The following is a 21,681-nucleotide window of genomic DNA, read 5'->3' as shown; positions in this document are numbered from 1 at the left end:
TGCGAGAATCAAATTTATGGAGTGCATTCTGCACATTTCTTACCGTCTAAGTTTCAAAAAATGGAGAACAGATAGTTACACAAAAATTGAAATGGCGGCAAATAAAGCTGAAATTGGGAAGAGATTAAAGTTGACACTGGGCATAAATGTGGACGCGGTGAAGCAAGGTATGGGCACAACAAACGATGGCAATACGGCAAGAAGGTTTTTCGAAAATCCAGCCAAAACTGCAGACGTAATTGGAATAAAAGAAGAGTTAATACATAGATTTAAAATTATTTTGGCCGCAATAAATTGTAATGCAGCAGTCGACACTAGCAAATTTCATATATATTGCATGGATACTGCCAAGTTGTTTGTTGATCTCTATGGCTGGTACTACATGCCTGTAACTGTGCATAAGATTCTGGTGCATGGTAGCAAAATTATAGCAGAAGCTATTCTGCCAATAGGTATGTCTCTATTTAAAGGCCCTTATTCAATGATTTAATTTTCATTTTTTACATTTTAATTGATTGTTTGTATCAGGTATGCTGTCCGAAGAAGCTCAGGAAGCGAGGAATAAAGATTATAGAGCCTATAGATTACATCATTCGCGAAGAATTGGACGTGTAGCCACTAATGAAGATGTAATGCATAACCTTTTATTGTCTTCAGACCCATTTATAAATAGATTTCGCTCAAAGCTGCAAATCAAAAAATTGGAGTACGATAATGATGTTAAAAAATTATTAAAAGACTATGCTTAATTTATTTATTCATGTTTTTTCTATGGGAGGTGGCCGTAAAAGTGGGCGGATCAGGTATATATTTTCAGGAGCCCATTCTACAATTATAATAATTACTTTTTGTGAAAATTGAATTGATGCATTAAAAATTAAAAGTGGGCGGATATTTTTCAAATTTCACACAAATGATTCTGAGTGTTTAAAAATGCTATGTGCCAAAAAACAATGCCGTAGGTCAAAATTTAATTTTTACTTTGTATGGGAGGTGGGCGTAAAAGTGGGCGGATCATTTTGATTTTTCCATTTTTTCTTGATTCAAACAAAAAATGCCTATGTGCCAAGTTTCATTGTCCTTCGACAACTTCTTCTATTTTTAGCCGCTCGTTCAATGAACTTGAACCAATGTGGGGCGGACCCTCCCCCTTACCCTTATTTTCAGAAGCGCCACATCTCGGAGATGGGTGGTGCGATTTAAGCGAAATTTTGTGTGCTCTCATAAAGTACCCTAAAAATAAAAATTTGGTATCTAAATTTTGGATGGGGTACCTAGGAGGGCCGCCACACCCTAAAACCTACCAAACATATATTTAGACCAGTCACGACAATATGAGACTCAAATGAAAGGTATTTAAGAAAAGAAAACGTAACTGATATCCTATTGTCGGACCAAGTGCTAGGGGGACCACCCAAGCTCCAAAACACCCCTAAATCGGGCATAATTACCGACCACGTCAATGTGGAGCTTAAGTGAAAGGTATTGGTAGAGTAGAATTGATACCCATTTTCGAAACAAATTTTCTGGCGGTCTACCCCTTTCCCAAATTACCCATTAAACAGCAATTTTTTAGTGACCATCGCAATATGGGACTCAAATAAAGGTTTTTAGGAGTAGAATAAGAATTTAATATCCAAATGATAGCCTATTTTGGGGCCATGTGTTTGGGGGACGCCTCATCCTGTAAACTCCTCTTAAACCAATGGCAATATGGGGTTTAAATAAATGGTAATTGAGAGAAGAGCACAATGCTGATATTTTTTCAGGGCCAAGTATCTGAGGGGCCACCGAAAACACCACTAAATCAGACATCATGAAAATATCGGGCTGAATTGAAGTATTTTAGGAATGGAGTACACCAAACTTAAATCCGTAGACCAATAAAGCTCATATGCGATTCTATATTCAAATCTGGACCGATCTGGGCCAATTTAAAGAAGGATGTCGTAGGGCTGTACACAACTCACTGTCCCAAATTTTGGCAAAATCGGACAACAAATGCGCCTTCTATGGGCGCAAGACCTTAAATCGAGAGATCGGTCTATAAGGCAGCTATATCCAAATCTAAACCGATCTGGTCCAAATTGAAGGAGGATGTCGAAGGACCTAGCACAACTGACTGTCTCAAATTTCAGCAAAACCGGGAAATAAATGTGGCTTTTATGTGCCTAAGACCCTAATTCGGCGGATGGGTCTATATGGCAGCTATATCCAAATCTAGACCGATCTGGCCCATCGGACCCGGCGGATCGGTCTATACGGGGGCTATATGATGATATAGTCCATCTTCGAACTTAACCTGATTATGGACAAAAAAAAGAATCTGTGAAAAATTTCAGCTCAGTATCTTTATTTTTAAAGACAGTAGCGTGATTTCAACAGACAGACGGACGGACATGGCTAGCTCGTCTAAGATTTTTATTCTGATCAATAATATATATACTTAAAGGGTCGGAAATGGATATTTCGATGTGTTGCAAACGTAATGACAAAATGAATATACCCCCATCCTTCCTTCCTAAGTGGGTACAAAAATCTGGCATTACACGAAAACACATGCGATGGGAAAAGTACAGCTAATAGACAGGGTTGTCGAGCGTGGTTAATGTGTTATTTGTATCATAGAGGTGTTTTCGCAGTAAATACAATTTAAATACAACATACCAACGCAAGGCCCTTGAAGCCATCACACCTAATATGGTTAAAAACTCTTCTAACCAAAGACGAAACGCCTCCCATAGTGGTTGGTATGTTGCGATTTCTGGCTTTCCTTTTCCAATTGCAAAGAACATTTCCGATCATTGAGCTCGTCTCAAAAGAGAAACGAACCAAAATTCGATCCCCGTTTGATTCCTTCAACGTTAGTGACATGGTTCCATATTCGATTAATTTAAAGTTTCGCTTGAAAAGTTCTGTTATGACATCCTCCGAACGGCTTGCCGCAGTGCCATACCTCTTTGGCAGAAGTTTTTAGTAGTTTCTAATACCAGAATAAGGAAAGTTGGATAGTGCCCTTTTGAAGGAAATATGAAGAAAGTTATGTTGTAGTGGAGGTCTGGAATCAGACAAATGATTCTGTATTGGGATATGACAGTAGCGACAGACCAAAGGCTCTGGTGGTAAACTATTTAGTAATCCGAACTCACTACTACTACTCCATCAACAAATTGACCTCTCTGATTTCCTGGACTAATTGATTTTGTAGCATAAAATTACTGTGCATTGCTAGCATCAAACACGACGATGAACGACGACAACAACAATGTTGTCAGCAACATCTACAGCATGTGAAAATTCTTAACATGTTTCGGTATTAGCCACCGGTGTTGATTTTGTAAACTTGAAATTGTCGTCTGTTTCTAGTGTTGCTGGTTGTTTTTTGTTTTTCTGGCCTAGCTGCTGCTGCGGTTTTTTGCCTTCTCGCAGCAGTATTTTCTTCATTTGTAACATTAATTTTAGGTTTTTTTTTCGTCCTAAGCCTGTCGGATGTTTTGTTTTTGTAAATCTAATCGATTGTTTAGTTTGTGGTCCCTAAATCTATGGTTTACCTTAGATGGGTCGGTTATGGCTTAACATGGTGGTTTGTAATCGGTCGATCCCTCAGTCCGTCCGTCCATCGATCGATGTGTGCGTGTAATTGGTGTTATAAGTTCGACTTTTTGCAAGCAGTCGTCTTAAGCGCCATCCATGTCGAATAAAGTAAGGCTCTTTCAATATGGAGAAGTTTTGTTTTGCACCAAAAGGTTACCCACAGGATGTGTTGTTGTCAATGGCTGTGCCGAGTTTAAGGTGTTAATGTTTGAAGCGACTAATTAGGCATGATTACCAGTTGTTGTTGGGAGTTTCATGTTACTCAGATATGAGGATCATGGTTGAACTTTAGGGGATTGGTTTAAAGGGTTTTGGTTTCTTTTGCTGTTTTAAATAAACCATGTATTGTACCTTTCGATGGACAAAAAAAAATTAAGTATTCTTTAAATATGTCTATCCAGACATGATCGTAGTTATTGTTGCCTTTAACAAGTTTTCCAAAATTTTAATGCGTATATGTGTGGTTTCTCAAAATTGAGAGCCCACCACCATGAAATATTTTTTAAAGTTGGCTAAATTTGTAAATGGATTTGTTTCACATAACTATTTTTAGAAGCCTTAGATGAAATGCGATGAATTGACGGTGACGTCACAACAAAACTGGGAGACTTAAGATTGACTGTGCACTTATGTTTGGTCGGAGACTGAAACACGTTGTCTCTAGAATTACTCCGGTGGAAAAAAAACTCCTTTAAAAAACAAAAAAAAAATTTTTTTCACCAAAAGTACTACCCAAAAATAAAAGTGGAGCGATCAGGACAATATGGGATTCAAATGAAAGATTTCCAAGTGTAGAGTACGAATTTCATAATAAAAGTTGGTTCCAAGTTCCTGGGGGGCCGCCCCAGCCCCAAAACCCCTTAAAATAGGTTTATTTGAAGATCATGACAATATGGGACTCAAATAAAAGGTATTCGGGAGTAGATTACGAATATGGTCAGAAAGAAGAAATATGCTTTGTAATTTGTTGATATCGAAAGGGGGCGGATCCTCCCCGTTACCCCGAAAATACCATCCAAAATCACAAGCGTACCGATAAAGACAATATGGCTATCAAATGCAAGGTATTGATGTGTAAAATACGATTATGGTGTTAAAAATTGGATCCAAGTACCCAGGAAGTTGGCCTAACCCCAAAATGTCTAAAAACAAACTAATTGGTCGTCCATATAAATATGGGGCTTAAATGAAAGGGATTCGTGAGTAGATTACGAATCTGGCATACAAAATCAGATCGAAGTGGGGGGGTGACCCCACCCCCCAAAAAAACTCCCCAAATGGGCATATGACCCATCATGACTATATGGGACTCGGTTTGTTTGTTTGTTCCGTAACAGACAAATTGGTCGTCCATATCAATATGGGGCTTAAATGAAAGGTATTCGTGAGTAGATTACGAATTTGGCATACAAAATCAGATCGAAGTGTAGGGGGTCATCCCGCCACCCGAAAATTCCCCAAATGGGCATATGACCCATCATGACTATATGGGACACGGTTTGTTTGTTTGTTGCGTAGAATCAAAAAAAGGAAACATAGGTTATATTGGGTTACCCACAAAGTAATTACATTAAAAGAAAGTTACATTTTTAATAAAACTTGGAATGAACTTTAATCAAATATACTTTTTTACACTTTTTTTCTAAAGCAAGCTAAAAGTAACAGCTGATAACTGAAAGAAGAAAGAATGCAATTACAGAGTCACAAGCTGTGAAAAAATTTGTCAACGCCGACAATATGAAAAATCCACAATTACTTTTTGGGCAACCCAATATAACCTATGTTTCCTTTTTTTGATTCTAATTAATAAAATAAAATTTTTAGATATCGGATGATGGCTGACCCTCCCCCTTACACCAAAAATGCCACCCAAATCCAAAAGAGGACTGATGGGCAAAATATGGCTATCAAATGAAATGTATTGGAGACTAGAAAATGAAAATCATATTAAATTTTTGGTCCAAGTACCTAGCGGGCCGCCCCAACCCATAAACTCCTCTGAACAGAAATATTCGACGTTGTTATCAATATGGGACCCAAATAAAAAGTATCCGGCAGTAGATTACAAATATGGCATAAAAAATTAGGTCTAAGTAATGGACACCCCCACCAAAAAATAGGTGGGTGGTGTCCCCCAAATATAGGATTCAAATGAAAGATTTTTGGGAGTAGATTACAAATATGACATTAAAATTTGCATCGCTCATTTCCTCCTAAAAATACGACGATTAGATTAATTGACCCATTATGGCAATGTGGGGCACTAATGAAAGATATTTGAAAGTAGAAAACGAATTTGGTATCCAATTTTGGGTGTACGCCCTTAAACTGAATTTAATTTCCGATTATATCAATATGGAGCTCAAATCAACGATATTTGGGAGTAAAGATCGAATTTGATATCTTTTTTCAGGGCAAAGTGTCGGTGGTCTCCCCAGCCCCAAAACACTCTCCAAACGATTCAAAGGGACTTGGGATATCCATTTGATATCCATATTTGAGTCGAAATGTCTCCCCTAAAAAGCACTTCTCATTACCCTAATTTCAAAAATACCAGACATCGGAGATTGTTAATGTGATTAGTTCGAAATTTTTTGCACTCTACCAATCACCAGAAAAAAAACATGGTTTCTATTGTTGGGAACGGGAGCCGCGGGGACATCCAAAACCCGTCAAATGGATATATGGGTGAATCACAACAATATGGAGCCATGTGTTTGGGGAGCCGTCCCACCCCAAATTGCCTCCCTATTACATAAAAGCTATTTGGGGTCGATATTTATTGATTTTTGTGAAATTTATATTCATTTTCAGGACAAAGACCTGGGGTCCACCCCACCTTCAAACACAACTTATTTACCGATCATGACATTATGGCACTCATACAAAATGTTTTTGAAAGTAGAGCACGAATCTTATATTTACATTGATGGCTAAGTGACCACCCCCGAAATACCCCCTAACCCGAAATATTTACCCATACAGTAATATGGGGCTCAAAAGAAAGACATATGGGAGTACAGTAAAAATTTGCACAGGAACCGAGCGGGGGCAAACTTTTCATACATCAATGAGATTCAAGTTGATTTTATCAACGGTACACCTTTTTTATGGCCGAGTCCGTACGGTGTGCCGCAGTGCGACACCTCTTTGGGGAGAATTTTTTACATGACCATGAATGGTATTGTACCTCGCAAATGTCGCCAGCATTAAGAGGGGATAACCACCGCTTTAAATTTTGTCCGAAGTTCCGCCGGGTTCCGACCGCAGGCGTTCATCGTCATAAGTGGACATAGGCAACAGAAACACGATATCCACATTCAGGGCTAAGTGTCCCCACCCTAAATAGATATTAGAGAGTTAAAGAAGGCGCAGCGGAGCGGGCCCTGTCCAGCTAGTTACACATAGTGTCCGATCTTTCGTTTTTTTTAACCCCGCTTTCTCGGGAACAATACTATATAAAACACCGTGTACATATTTTATTTATCGGGGAACCTAAAGCTTCTTCCATGTACAGCTTCAAAGCGAGTGCACAACAAGAAGGGGTAGTGGTATGGGTAAATTCTTGAACTTGCAAAATCGGACAATATTGCCATATAGACCGATATGGTGATTAAAGGTCAGAAGCCTACAAAAGCCGCATGTATGACTCAATTTCGCTGAAACTTGGAACAGCAATTTCCATTAGACAAACATGGTAAATATGCTCCCGATCGGATTATATTTGGATATAGTTGTCATATAGACCGATCCCTCGGTTAAGCACTTAAGTCTATAACGGGCGCATTTATAATCTTATTTTGCTGAAATTTTGAATCGTGATTTCATTTAGGCCTCTCAAATCCGAACCGAAAGTTGGAACAGTTTGTTCAATCAGGCCTTCCTAAATCCGAAACGAATTTGATTCAAATCGAATTATATTTGGGATTAGCTGTCATATAGACCAGTATGACGATTTATGGTCTTAAGCCCTTATTTATGACCCGATTTGTCTGAAACTTGAAGCAGTGAGTTCTATAGTATCTCTTTACAACCATGCCAAATATGATTCCGATAGGATTATATTTAGATTTAGCTGTCATATAGACCTTTCACCTCACATAAGCAGCCGGTTGCGCTCACCGGATTGACCTGATGGAACTGTTCATCGGCAAGGGCTGCCGCCTCAGTGTGCATGTTCGTCCTTTGTCTTCATGGGCGTGGGATATCCCGGAGTGCCTTCTCCGGACGCTTCTGCCGTGCAGGGATTGAAAAGAACCCCGCACCATGGTCCTGTTCGGTTTGCCAAAACCTACTCCATGAACGGTCGGTGTCGGCGAGGTGTAACCGGTGCATGGAGTGGGTACATTTCCGATCTTGCTCTGGCCTTACGTCTCTACGGGAGTATAGTTACGCTGAATACAGCAGTGGATCACAAGCGACATCGTCGCCGTCTTCTGCTTCCTCGTCGTCGGATTATGTGACCCCCCGACCACTTCCAAGCGGCAATATACGCAACAGCAGCATCCCAGCCCCAATATTGTCAGACCAGTTCTGAGAAGTGTATCATTTTCGCAATTGAATTGCAAAGGTCTCCGTGGCATGAACGACGAGATAGTGGATTTTATAAGTCTGAAGAACATATTGGTCTCAGTGATCCGGGAGACAAAGCTGACCAACAACTGCAGCTTGCAGAGTTGTCACGGATATAATGTGCTACGTAAGAATATCTTAAGGAATGAAGGTGGAGGATTGGCCTTCGTGATACACCATTTCGTGCAGTATAGACCCATCTCGCCTGCGCACATGGACTACATGGCGACAGCAGTCAGTCACCCCTACACCCTAAGGATCGCTCAAGGCATGGAGGTTGGGGATTGGCCTTCGTGATATACCATTCCGTGAAGTATATACCAATCTCGCCTGCGCACATTGAGTACATGGGGATAGCAGTCAGTCACTCCTACATGGAGTGCATAGAGATTGCAGTCAAGTCCAATACTGCCGAGATAGAGCTATACAATTTGAACATACCGCGGGTGATTCTAGGAGACTTTAATGAACTTCACTTTAAAGTCTCTTTCCCCTCTCGCTTTCCCCCCTAGGTAACAACCAGCGGAGCATAGATTTGGCAGAGCCGATTGAAGGCTCCACGTTTTGCACTTTGAATGAGGATGCCCCCACTAGAATTACAAGGAGGTGAAGCAGCTCCCCAGATATTTCCATTGCTTTCCTGATCTCCTGAGTGACGTAACCCCCCATAATTCTCACCATCAACCGACCACTGACTTCATAACCTCTGAGCGCTGAACGTATCAATCAAAAAAAGTACACTTGGCTCGATTTCAGAGAGTACATCAATCGCCGCTTCAGTACACTGACAACCCCTCAAATATGCTAGTTACCGAGATAAAATTCCGAGACATCATTAACGCAGTAACCGCTCGCTTCATACCAGCCGGTTGAATACCCCAAGTTTGGCCAAATTTCCCTGCACTGGCAGTGTTACTAGCGGACGGGCTTGATGGGATTCGTTGTACGCTCCCCACTTGCCCCAGAATCAGCGAGCTGAGTCTGGAAATAAACAGGAAAGTCAACGAACACAAGCGGAATTTGTGGCTGGAACACTGGTAACAATGTAACTAAAGCACCGGTTTAGGCAAGCTTTTGTCTACTGTTAAATCACTCTCGAACCCCGGTAGACGGGATGACGGGACCTCAGATACTTTTGGCGACGTAACCGTGACTGTTTCGAAGAGATGCGCCTGGTTGTTCAACCGTCAATTTATTGTGCATACCAAGAGTGACAGGCCCAGGAGGAGAGCCATTCGCCGTATCCGTGGTCTTCAAGTCGATGGAGAGCCATCACAATTCACCGTGGGCGATGTTACGAATGTCATCCGTGGAGCCAAATCATCCCAGGCATAGGGCAACGACGGTATCGCTTCACTAATGAAGAAGAATCAGGATCAGCCTGGAGTCGAGTACATTACGACTGTCCTCAACCTTTCTTTAAACACTCTTATAGTACCCGATGTCTGCAAGAGAAGCAGAGTGTTCCCGATACTGAAGCCTGGAATCGTACAGACTGATCTCTCTACACTTACCAGAAGCCAAGACACTTGGGGGACTACTCCTCCCGAGCCTCGTTGGAGAACTTTCATTGGCCCCATCAGCATCAGCATGGATTTCGAAGACTGCATAGCACAACAACTGCTCTGCATGCAATCACCGCTCACATTTGCCGTGGCTTCAATCAGCGAATTATCTGTGTGGTCGCCAGTCATTTGCGGAATTTAGGGATAAGAAATCGAACCACCGTACAGTGAAACAAAGAGTTTCCCAAGGCAGGGTGATATCTCCGGCACTGTTTCACCTCTACCTATCTTCCATTGCACCCCCTCCAGACGGTATAGAGAACGTATCATATGCGGATGATTGTACGATCATGCCGTCAGGTCCGCACCCATTGTTGACATCAGCGATAGGTTAAACATCTACCTCAACGACCTTGCCTCTTAACTCGCTGTAAAAAATCTAAAGATATTTGCCACCAAATCTTCAGCCACATTATTCACTACATACACACATGAGGTGCGTAGGGAGCTGAAAGTGATGATCGACGGAGTGACAATTCTGACCATCAAGTGTCCCAAAATATTTGGTGTCAAATTTGATAGCTCTTACAAATTCTTCTCACTTGCCACAACGATTTGCGATTGAGTCAAAAGTAGAAACAAGGTCCCCATGTCACTAACCGGTAGTACTTGGGGTGCTGACAAGGAAAACTTGTTGACCACGTACAAAGCAATTGGCGGGTCGTGGTAAGTTATACAGCGCCAGTGTGGTCCCGACAGCTCTGTGACACGCAGTGGAATAATATTTAGATCTGCCGAATGGCGCTCTTCGAACTACAACGGGCTGTCTCCTCAGTTCTCACGTGGAACGTTTTCATCAGAAGACAAAGAAAGCTATAAGCAATACCTTCTGGGATGTTATCGAAGAGACAATCCAAATCATCATCTTGTGGATAGGTATCTACCGCCCAGAAGCCTTAAAGTAGATCTACCTGATCTAGAGCGTGAGATCCAGCGCGACAAGAGAGAACCTCTAGATCAAGCGGCGTATCAAACTATCCTAGACAACATTCATGCAGACACTGTAGCAAATGCGGTGAATAGCTACCGGGTGGTCCTTGGAGAACGACCTCCTTCATTGCACCTGAAGAAATTGATCTTCCCCGGCAAATCAGAATAGTTCTGTATCAATTACGATCCGGCAGATGCAGCCGCCTCAATTCCTACAGAGCAAGCTTTGATGCCAACGTGCAGAATGTATGTCCCGATTGTGACCAGCGACCCCACAGCACACATCACCTATTTAACAGCCACACCCACTCGTCTCAGACCCAAATCCCTTTGGACGCACCCCATCTTAGTCGCAGAGTTCCTGTATCTGGACTTTCAACAGAATTAAGCAGACGAAATATAGACCACAACACACTGCTACAACTACATCAACCTCATATAGGGTCTTTAAGCCAAAACAGGTGTACTAAATACCCCATTTCGTTGAAATTTGATACAGTAAATTGTTTTACTAATTTCTCTTCGTTTCTATCACAATGTGCTCTGCAAGTCTTTAGACGACGCTTCATTTGCAAATATGTATATTATGAAGTTTTATTTCCCATACATTTCCCCTAGACAATCGCTTAGATTTTATCCACCGACTATCACCCTTGATTGGTTTGAGTAGAAAGGAGTTTATTAGCAAGTTAACACGGGTTATAAGTTATAATAATTACGTCGTACAAACTCAAAAAAAAAAAAAAATTGTTTTTAAATAATAAAACATGATAATCACATGTAGTAATATAACTTCCGTTAGCGAAGCAAATGTTAGTGGTGTTTTGAGCTTATGCCAACACTCGAAGAAAAACTTAAATAACCAAAAACCATCGAAAACGTATTAGGGCCAGTCAATCTTTGTATATTCGTACTAATAATATATTGTTATTAAATTTTGTTTAAATTTTGTACAATGACTTCTCCATTGACCTCCAACTAACATGACAAGTATGGTTTGAAATGGGTCAAAACCTGATAAAGCTCCCATATAAGCCGACCTCCCGATTTGACTTCTTGAGCCTCTAGAGGGCGCAATTCTTTTCGGATTTGGCTGACATTTTTCACTATGGCGTCTTCTTAAATGGATGTACTAAGTATGGTTCGAATCGATCATAAACTTGATATAGCTCTCATATAAACCAATCTTATAGGACTTATTTACTGACCATGGGAATATCGGTCTTAAATAAAAGGTATTTGAGTGTAGAATTAGAATCTGATATCCAAATATGGGACCAAGTTTTGGGGGGCCGCTTCTCCCCAAAAACATCCCCCAAAGGGGACAAATTTACGACCATAGCCATATGGGGCTCAAATGAAACGTCTTTGGGAGTAAAGCACGAATCTGATATAAATATTTGGGAAAAGTGTCTATGGGGCCACCCCACCCCCACAACACCACCCAACCCCCAAAACACCCCAAAATCGGGCATATTTACCGACCATGACAATGTGGGCCTAAATGAAAAGTATTGGGGGTAGAGTAAGAATTGATACCCATTTTCGGAACCAATTTTCTGGGGGTCTACCCCTTTCCCAAAATACCCCATATACAGCAATTTTTTAGTGACCATCGCAATATGGGGCTCAAATAAAGGTTTTTAGAAGTAGAATAAGAATTTAATATCCAAATGATAGCCTATTTTGGGGCCATGTGTTTGGGGGACGCCTCATCCTGTAAACTCCTCTTAAGCCAATGGCAATATGGGGTTTAAATAAATGGTATTTGAGAGAAGAGCACGATGCTGATATTTTTTCAGGGCCAAGTATCTGGAGGTACACCTTATATCCAAACTCAAATTCGTAGACCAATATTGTTTAATTGTTAGTCAAACGATATACTATTTTCATAGCATGGTATTTCACTAAAAAATCTTTAATTGTCGAAAATAAATATTCCAAGGAAACTTTTGTTCCATATTAAGTAAAAGAAGGCGCAGCGGGGCGGACCCGGGTCAGCTAGCCCTTATTTATAAATGTGGTCTGAATCGGTCTATAACCTCATATTACTCCCATGCAAACCGATCTCCCCATTTTACTTCTTAAGTTGCTCTAGGGCGCAATTCCTCTCCGGTTTGGTTGAAATTTTGCACAATGGGATCTACTATGGTCTTTGACATCCCAGCAAAGTTCAGTCCGAATAGGTTTTCAAATCTTATGCATTATGTTCTGTTTATCAATAAAGAGATACCGGCAAAAGAACTTGACTAATAGGATGGGAGTATACTATCCTCGGCATTTCGTTTGTAACACCTCAAAATATTGATCTGCGTCCTCATAAAGAGTATATATTCTTGATCGTTTGGACATTTTAAGTCGATATAACCATGTCAGTAGTAAGCACTCTAACTTTCGTTCCGCCTGTAACACCTGATCCTCTGGACATTTTGACTAGATATAGCCATATACATCCGTCTGTCTGTGGAAAGCGCTCTAACTTTCGAAGGAGTAAAACTAGGCGCTGGAAATTTTTCACAAATACTTCAAATTAGTGTAGTTTGGTTGGGATTGTAAATGGGCCATATCGGTCCATATTTAGATATAGCTCCCATATAAACCAAACTCCAGATTTTACTTCTTGAACCTCTAGAGGCCGCAATTCTTATCCAATTTTGCTAAAGTTTTGCACAATGACTTCCCCAATGACCTGCAGCCTTATAGCTCCTGTGCAAACCAATCTCTCCATTTAAATTCTTAAGTCCCTTTAGGGCGCAGTTCTTATCCAATTTGGTTGAAATTTTGCACATTGACTTATACTATGGTCTACATCATCTAATGCAAGTACCGCCCAAGTCGCTCCATAACCCAATACAGTTTCAATAGCATAGCAATTCTTATTCATTATCCTTTGTTTTCCTATAAAGAGAATCCGTGCAAGAACCTGACATATAGGATTTATGGTGGAGGCCGACTATAGCACGCCTTTACTTGTAATACCCTCCACCATAGAATGGGGGTATACTAACTTCGCCATTCTGTTTGTAAAACCTCGAAATATGCGTCTAAGACCCCATAAAGTATATATATTCTTGATCGTCATGACATTTTAAGTCGACCTAGCTATGTACGATCGTCTGTCCGTGTGTCCGTCCGTCTGTCTGTTAAAAGCACGATAACTTTCGAAGGAGTAAAGCTAGGCGCTTGAAATTTTGCACAAATACTTTGTTTTAGTGTAGGTCGGTTGGGATTGTAAATGGGCCAAATCGGTCCATGTTTTGATATAGCTGCCATTTAAACCGATCTTGGGTCTTGACTTCTGCGCCTTTAGAGCGCGCAATTCTTCTCCGACTTGACTGAAATTTTGCATCTGGTGTTTTGGTTTCACTTCCAACAACTGTTCTAAGTATGTTTCAAATCGGTTCATAACCTGATATAGCTGTCCTATAAACCGATCCGGGGTCTTGGCTTCTTGAGCCAGTTTGCATGAGGTGTTTTCTTATGACTTTCAATAACTGTGCTTAGCATGACGCAAATCGGTATATAACCTGATATAGCTGTCATATAATCCGATATGGGATCTTGATTTCTTCAGCCTCGACAAATGCTATCCATGGTGGAGGGTATATAAGATTCGGCCCGACCGAACTTAGCATGCTTTTACTTGTTATACCCACCACCGAAGGAGGGGGTATATTCATTTTGTCATTCCGTTTGCACATATTGAAATATCCATTTCCGACCCTATAAAGAATATATATATTCTTGATCAGCGTAGATATCAAAGACGATCTAGCCATGTCCGCCCGTCTGTGCGTGTGTCTGTTAAAATCACGCTACAATCTTTAAAAATAGAGATATTGAGCTGAAACTTTGCACAGATTCTTTTTTTGTCCATAAGTTGGTTAACTTCGCAGATAGGCTATATCGGACTATATCTTAATATACCCCCCATTTTGACCGATCGGCCGATTTAGGGTCTTAGGCCAATAAAAGCCACATTTATTATTCGATTTTGCTGATATTCGGGACAGTGAGTTGTGTTAGACCCTTCGACATCCTCCTTCAATTCGGCCCACATCGGTCCAGATTTGGAAATAGCTCCCATATAGACCGATCTTTCGATTTAAGGTTTTAGGCCCATAAAAGGTGCATTTGTTGTCCGATTTTGCTAAAATTTGGGACAGTGAGTTATGTTAGGCCCTTCGACATCGTTCTGCAATTTGCTCCAGATCGGTCAAGATTTGGATATAGCTCCCATATAAACCGATGTCTCGATTTAAGTTTTTGGACCCATAGAAGGCGCATTTATTATCCGATTTTGCTGAAATTTGGGAGAGTGAGTTGTGTTAGGACCTTTGACATAGTTCTGCAATTTGGTCCAGATTGGTCCAGATTTGGATATAGCTGCCATATAGACCCATCTCTCGATTCAAAGTCTTGGCCCCATAAAAGGCGCATTCATTATCCGATGTCGCCGATATTTGGAACAGTAATTTAAGTTAGGCCTAGATCGGTCCAGATTTGGATATAGCTGCCATATAGACCGATATCTCGATTTAAGGTCTTGGGCCCATAAAAGGCGCATTTATTGTCCGATTTCGACGAAACTTCGGACAGTGAGTTGTGTTAGGCTCTTCGTCATCCTTCTTTAATATGATCCAGATCGGTCCAGATTTGGATAAAGCTATCATATAGACCGGTATTTCGATTTAAAGTCCAACAGATGCACAAAATCATGTATGGTGCGGAAGAAAGTGTAATTTACCCCAAACAGAATGTCTGCTTTTACACAAAAATAAACGCATTGGAAAAGGTACAGCCAATAAGCAGGGCTGTCGAGCTTTGTTAATGTGGTAATTGTATCATAGATGCGTTTTCGCAATTAAATACGATTTAAATACAACATACCAACGCACGGCCCTTGAAGCAAACACACCTATGATTGAAAAGTCTTCTAACCAAAGACGAAACGCGTCCCATAGGGGTTGGTGTGTGTTGCTACCTTTGGCTTTCCTTTTCCATTTGCATCTTCGATCATTCAGCTCGTCTCGAAAGAGAAACAAATTTGATGATCTCGCCCTAACAGGCAAAAAAAGTGGAAAAAAAAGTCTTGGCACATTTATAATCCGATTTCGGTGAAATTTGACACAGTGACTTATGCTAGGCGGCCACCGTAGCGCAGAGGTGGCTTGGGTTTAAATCCTGGCGAGACCATCAAGAAAAAATGTTAGCGGTGGTTTTCCCCTCCTTATGCTGGCATCATTTGTGAGGTACTATGCCATGTAACACTTCTCTCCAAAGAGGTGTCGCACTGCGGCACGCCGTTCAGACTCGGCCCTAAAGAGGAGGCCCCTTATCATTTAGCTTAAAACTTGAATCAGACTGCACTCATTGATTTATGAAAAGGTTGCCCCTGTTCCTTAGTGGAATGTTAAGGGCAAATTTTGCATTTTTGACTTATGTTAGGCTTTTCGACATCTATGCCGTATATCATTCAGATCGGTCTATATTTGAATATGGCTACCAAAAAGACCAATATTTTGTTCCACAAAATTTAGCAAAGGCTTGTACTTATTAGACGACTCAATATCCGTTTCTAGTTTGGTCCAAATCGGTCCATATTTCGATATAGCTGCTATGGGGGCATAAATTTCATCGGATTGTGACGAAAGGTGGTGGGGTGATGGATATCCAAAGTTCGGCCCGGCCGAACTTAAGGCTTTTTTACTTGTTTTTGCAACAATGAGCAATAAACCTGAAACAATTTTTCGTGAGGCTATTGCAGTCAATGCACAAAGTATAGGCCGACACTATGATAAGCTTATTTAAATAACAACCATTCATTTCATAAGTAAATGAGTTCTTTCGCTCTTTCACAAATATGAACACTTGTCGGTACAAAACGACTACAACGGCGGCAACAATCATTAAACCTTGTAAACTGGGGGGTTTGCTAACATGCCTTCCCTATGCAGACTACCGTTTGGCAAAAAAAAAAAAAAAAAAAAAAAAAAACATACCAAACAAAATTCTGGAATGGTAAAGATAAGACCAAGGTGATATGACAAGAATATGGCAGGAAAATATGCTCATTACACGCGTCAAAACAAATTTATGCCAAAGCCCAGTCCGAGACAGACGGACAGGCAAGCGCAAATTAATTTTGAGCAATTTACAATAAAGATATGAGTACAGAAGTAAGCTCACAGGAAGGTAACCATAGTACAAGTCTGAAGTCTTTGAGTCTTTTATTTGCAATATGGTAATAAGACTAAGCCATGTCCTCAAATGCATTTTTAGTATGATCTCGACAATGGTTGAAGCGATGATGGCCAACTGAATGGCAAACTGAAAGTCAGAAGCCAGCAATACGAGATGCAATGCGACAATTAACATTACCCAGCGGACATTAATCATTTTAATCGCAATTCACAATGTTGTCACAATGAAGACAAGCCAACCTTAAACGAGCCAGCCTACCGGCCATCAACCATCACAGACCCAGCCCATCCATAACAGACACTCGACATAAAGAAGAAAGGAAAATGCCAAAGAAAGTAACAGCAAGATTATTTTGCTCTTTACGCAATAAATGATCTTTAAAAGCACGCGTTTATGCCAACATTAGCCAACAACATCCGACTTTAAGTGTTAAAGGCGTATGATACAATGGTATGAGCAAATAGGGTCTTATGCGGCATAGAAAGCATGCTACATTGATGTCAAAGGTAATGATCAGAAGGGAATTTGGCGAAACCTGGTAAGCAGCAGTTAGAATCCCTATTTGAGTTCAATTTCTCAAAAGTCACTCGCTTTAGTTTCGGGGTGATAAAGTTGCGATTAATCCCATTCGTTTGGTATTTATAGGCACATTCAGCTCTAATATGGGTATCTCTGTTTCAACTAAGCTTTAGACGAAGTTGAAAACACTCATATTCCGTAGTAAGAAAAATGTTGTGAGTGAGAAAATAAAATACCAGAATGATCATGATCATGTAGATATAAAGATTATAGTCCAGAAACGTTTACTGAAAGCTCGCAGAGCATATGAAAATAAATACAGAAACATCTGTTATTTGATTGTAGCAGCGTAATGAGAACAAATTAAAGATTTCTATGTCACCGGCCCGCAATTTCGAAGAGAAAACCCAGGAATATTTAAAAACGATCTCAAATTGTATCTGCATTTCTTACAGGCACTTAGCCCAAAAGTTATTATCAGCAACCACTTCCCTCGGACTGTCAATGTGCATCTGTACATCATTAGCGTGCATATGAACCTCAAAATGAGACAATTGATCTGCCAAATCATTACTATACCAAGAAAAGAGAAAAGGGTCCAGAATTGGTCCCTGAGGAGCACCTTTTAAAACAGGCACATAAGACTTATAGCTGACGGATTGAGTGCGGTACGACAAAATAAGACGAACGAATGTAGAAGAGAAATTGTAACGATGCCTCATCTTAGCACATTACAAAGAATGATCTACAACGTCAACTGCCTTAGAATAGTCAAGAAGAACAGGAAAATTAATCTTGTCATTCTCCAAATTGACTCTGATCCTCTCGGTGATCTCTGCTAAGGCAGTAATGCAGCTGTGGTTAGGAAGGAACCCGGACTGTCTCACATACATCAGAGAGTTCCGGTTGACAAAAGTTGACATTTGCAAATACAAGAATTTCGACAGGTAACAAGGGATCGTAATTGGTCTATATTCCTTAGCGTTTTTAGAAAGTGTGATGATCTTGTCATACTTCCACGATAATGGAAAATAGTTTGTGGTCAAAATCCTATTGAAAACTATTATATTACGGAGCAAGAGGCTTGTAAATCTAGGATCTATACCATCAGCGTTAGGCTTCACAGTCGCGGCACACTCAAAGACATTGACGGGACAAACAACAGCTTCATAATCAAGAGAGGGAGAGACATGGAAATCTTACAAATTGGGATCAACTTGAATTTGTGGGACATTAACAAAGTCATGATTGAGCCCATTGACGTCCAAGATTGCTGTACATCTTTCCCAATTCCTATGTCTCAAATAACCTTACATGTCCTCCTTGAGCCTACTACAGAAGAGAAGCGTCTGTAATAATAGTCTCTCTTGGCTGCCTTAATCAACTTATTAACGTGGTTTCTTGCTCTACGAAAGGTATTATGCAACTCAGTCGTCCTGAAACGATTCCACCTACGATGCGACATGTTCCTCGAGAGGATGGCCGAGGGAATATCCCGGGAGACGCAAGGTTTTGTTTTCGAAGAGTTGTACCTAGTCTTTAGTGGAACTGAAAGATCATGTAGATCGCGGATTTTCGTCTATAGAAAGTCTATTTCTTCATCAATGGTCACCATACGAAATATAACAACCCAGTTGACTTGTGCAGCATTGGAGAGCAAAACATCATGATCGACGGTGTTAAAATCTATATACGAATGAGTTTCTTTAGTCCTGGTGAGCTCAAATGCATTGAACAAAGAGATCAAGTCATGGTTCGAAAAACATGAGGTTGACAGCTGGTCGTATAGAACTTTGGTAGTAAAGAACAGATCGAGAAGCGTGCTGCAGGATGCGGAAAAATGCATGGGAATAGTCGAGTTGACAGACAAAAGACCCAAAGATGACATCTCATTCGTCAAACCCGTGTTCAATAAGACGTTAATGTTGAATTCTCCAGCAATCACAATGTCTGAGTAAGCAAGTGAGAGTGGTTTAAGGATAGAGAAAAAATCTCGCATATACCTGCGGTTGTTCGGTCTGTATACGCATCCTAGAACATTATTAATTTGCTATTGACAGCAGATACCTCAATTGGGTCACTTGGGTTGGATGTCATATATACTTGAGTATTTAGGTAGTTCTTCATATATAAAGCGGTGCCATCCCCACGACCTAAACTATCTTTAAGAAAGAGGCACAAAAATAAAAGATCTTTTAAAACAATTTAATTACAACCGTGAATTGATTTTTCTTAAATTTAATTAAACAAGTAAGAGCGTGCTAAGTTCGGCCGGGTCGAATCTTATAAACCCTCCACTATGGATCGCATTTTTCGAGTTCTATGCGCGGTATCTCTTTTTAGGCAAACATAGAATATTGAATAAGAACTGTTATGCTATTGGAGCTATATCAAGTCATAGTCCGATTCGGACCATAAATGAATGCTGAACATGGTAGAAGTCATTGTGTAATATTTCAGTTCATTCGTATATGAATTGCGTCTTGTAGGGGCTCAAGAAGCAAACTTGGGACAAAATTTCTGCCAAATCGGATGAGAATTGCGCCCTCTAGAGGCCCAAAAAGTCAAGATACCAGATCGGTTAATATGGCATCTATATCAGGTTATGTACCGATTTGCACCATATTTAGCACAGTTATTGGAAGTCATAACGAAACACCTAATCCAGAATTTCACCCAAATCGAATGAGAATTTCTCGCTCTATTGACTCAAGAAATCAAGATCCAAGATCGGTTTATATAGCAGCTATACCAGATTATGAACTAATTTAAATCATACTTAGCACAGTTGTTATACGTGCATAATTTCAGTCAAATCGGAGGAGAATTGCGCCCTCTAGAGGTTCAAGAAGTCAAGACCCAAGATCGGTTTATGTGGCATCTATATCAAAACATGGACTGATTTGGGCCATACTCAGCACAGTTATTGAAAGTATTACCGAAACACCACGTGCAAAATTTCAGTCAAATCGGACGAGAATTGCGCCCTCTAGAGGCTCAAGAAGTCAAGACCCAAGATCGGTTTATATGGCAGCTATATCAAAACATGGACCTATTAGGCGCATTTACAATCCCAACCGACCTACACTAATAAAAAGTATTTGAGCAAAATTTCAAGCGGCTAGCTTTACTCCTTCGAAAGTTAGCGTGCTTTCGACAGACAGACGGACGGACAGACGAACGGACAGACGGACAGACAGACGGACGGACGAACAGACGGACGGACGGACGAACAGACGGACGGACATGGCTGGATCGACTTAAAATGACATGACGATCTAGAATATACATACTTTATGAGGTCTCAGATGCATATTTCGAGGTGTTACAAACAGAATGACGAAATTAGTATACCCCCATCCTATGGCGGAGGATATAAAATTTAATATGGCTACCCTTCATCTTCTGTTTACACCATTTTAAATTGGCAATAAAAAATGTTTTGCATAACAACTCTGAACCCTTTAGGGGTTTTTTGGGGCTTCCCACTCCCCAGACAATGACCCTAAAATTGTTTCATAGTGTAAATAGAGCAACAGTAGAGGCGATTAAGGTGCATTGGTAATTTTGCTCTTCAGCATCATGAGCAGTCATGATATCCTGCAGCTGTGGCCCATATATGTCACCTTTATTTAATTTTAATCACAATATGTTACATATAGCTATGTGTGCTTATATTACCTGCCTGTTGTGGTACATCCTCTTTATATACCATAATAAGAAAATCTCATTTTTATGTCCAAAATCATTGAAAATATTTTACTGATGGTTGTGTGATCACCAGGAGATTCTTTTTCTTGTGTCTTGTGATGGTTTTTTTTTTCAAACATTATGTTTTTGCTTATTTCTTATGGATTTTAATGTTGCCCAAATTATGTTTCATAAACGCTTTTGATTGTGACAATGATTTGTTACAATTTTCTTCGTGTCTTGTTTGACCGAAATATTTTTGGGCAAGATCTTAAGCGATGTATGGCTGGCTATACGTTAACCACAGCTGATGACAAATTTTTGATAAAAAAAGTGTTTCTTGACACAACTTTTTTTTATATTTTTAACTCAAGCCGTCTCTTTTTGTGGAATGTTTGTTGTTAACGTTTTTTTTTATTTTTTTTAATGTTGGCATTGAATACATAACTGCTTGACTTTATAGCCTCTTGTTAAAACACCAGAAGCCCTTAAGGATTATTGTTTATCTTATGGGAGTTTCTTTGGTTATGATTGTAGCTCTAAAGAGTTGCAAACCCAGCTTCCAAAGTTGAGGGACACAAGCTGCAGGTGTTTCAATATGTACGCT

General features: G+C 40.3%; 1 protein-coding gene across 1 annotated transcript; it reads left to right on the top strand.

The window, feature by feature from the left end:
• Positions 1-753, top strand: LOC131995865 (uncharacterized). The gene is made up of 2 exons (XM_059365100.1): positions 1-452; positions 529-753. The coding sequence occupies exons 1-2, from the start codon at positions 17-19 to the stop codon at positions 747-749; spliced, it is 657 nt and encodes a 218-aa protein (XP_059221083.1). The 5' UTR covers positions 1-16; the 3' UTR covers positions 750-753.
• Positions 754-21,681: the final 20,928 nt, after the last annotated feature.

The sequence above is a fragment of the Stomoxys calcitrans genome, chromosome 3, assembly GCF_963082655.1.
Source record: "Stomoxys calcitrans chromosome 3, idStoCalc2.1, whole genome shotgun sequence".
In the NCBI taxonomy this organism is placed as follows: domain Eukaryota; kingdom Metazoa; phylum Arthropoda; class Insecta; order Diptera; family Muscidae; genus Stomoxys; species Stomoxys calcitrans.
The sequence above is the reverse complement of the archived record's forward strand: the minus strand, read 5'-3'. Positions and strand labels throughout refer to the sequence as shown.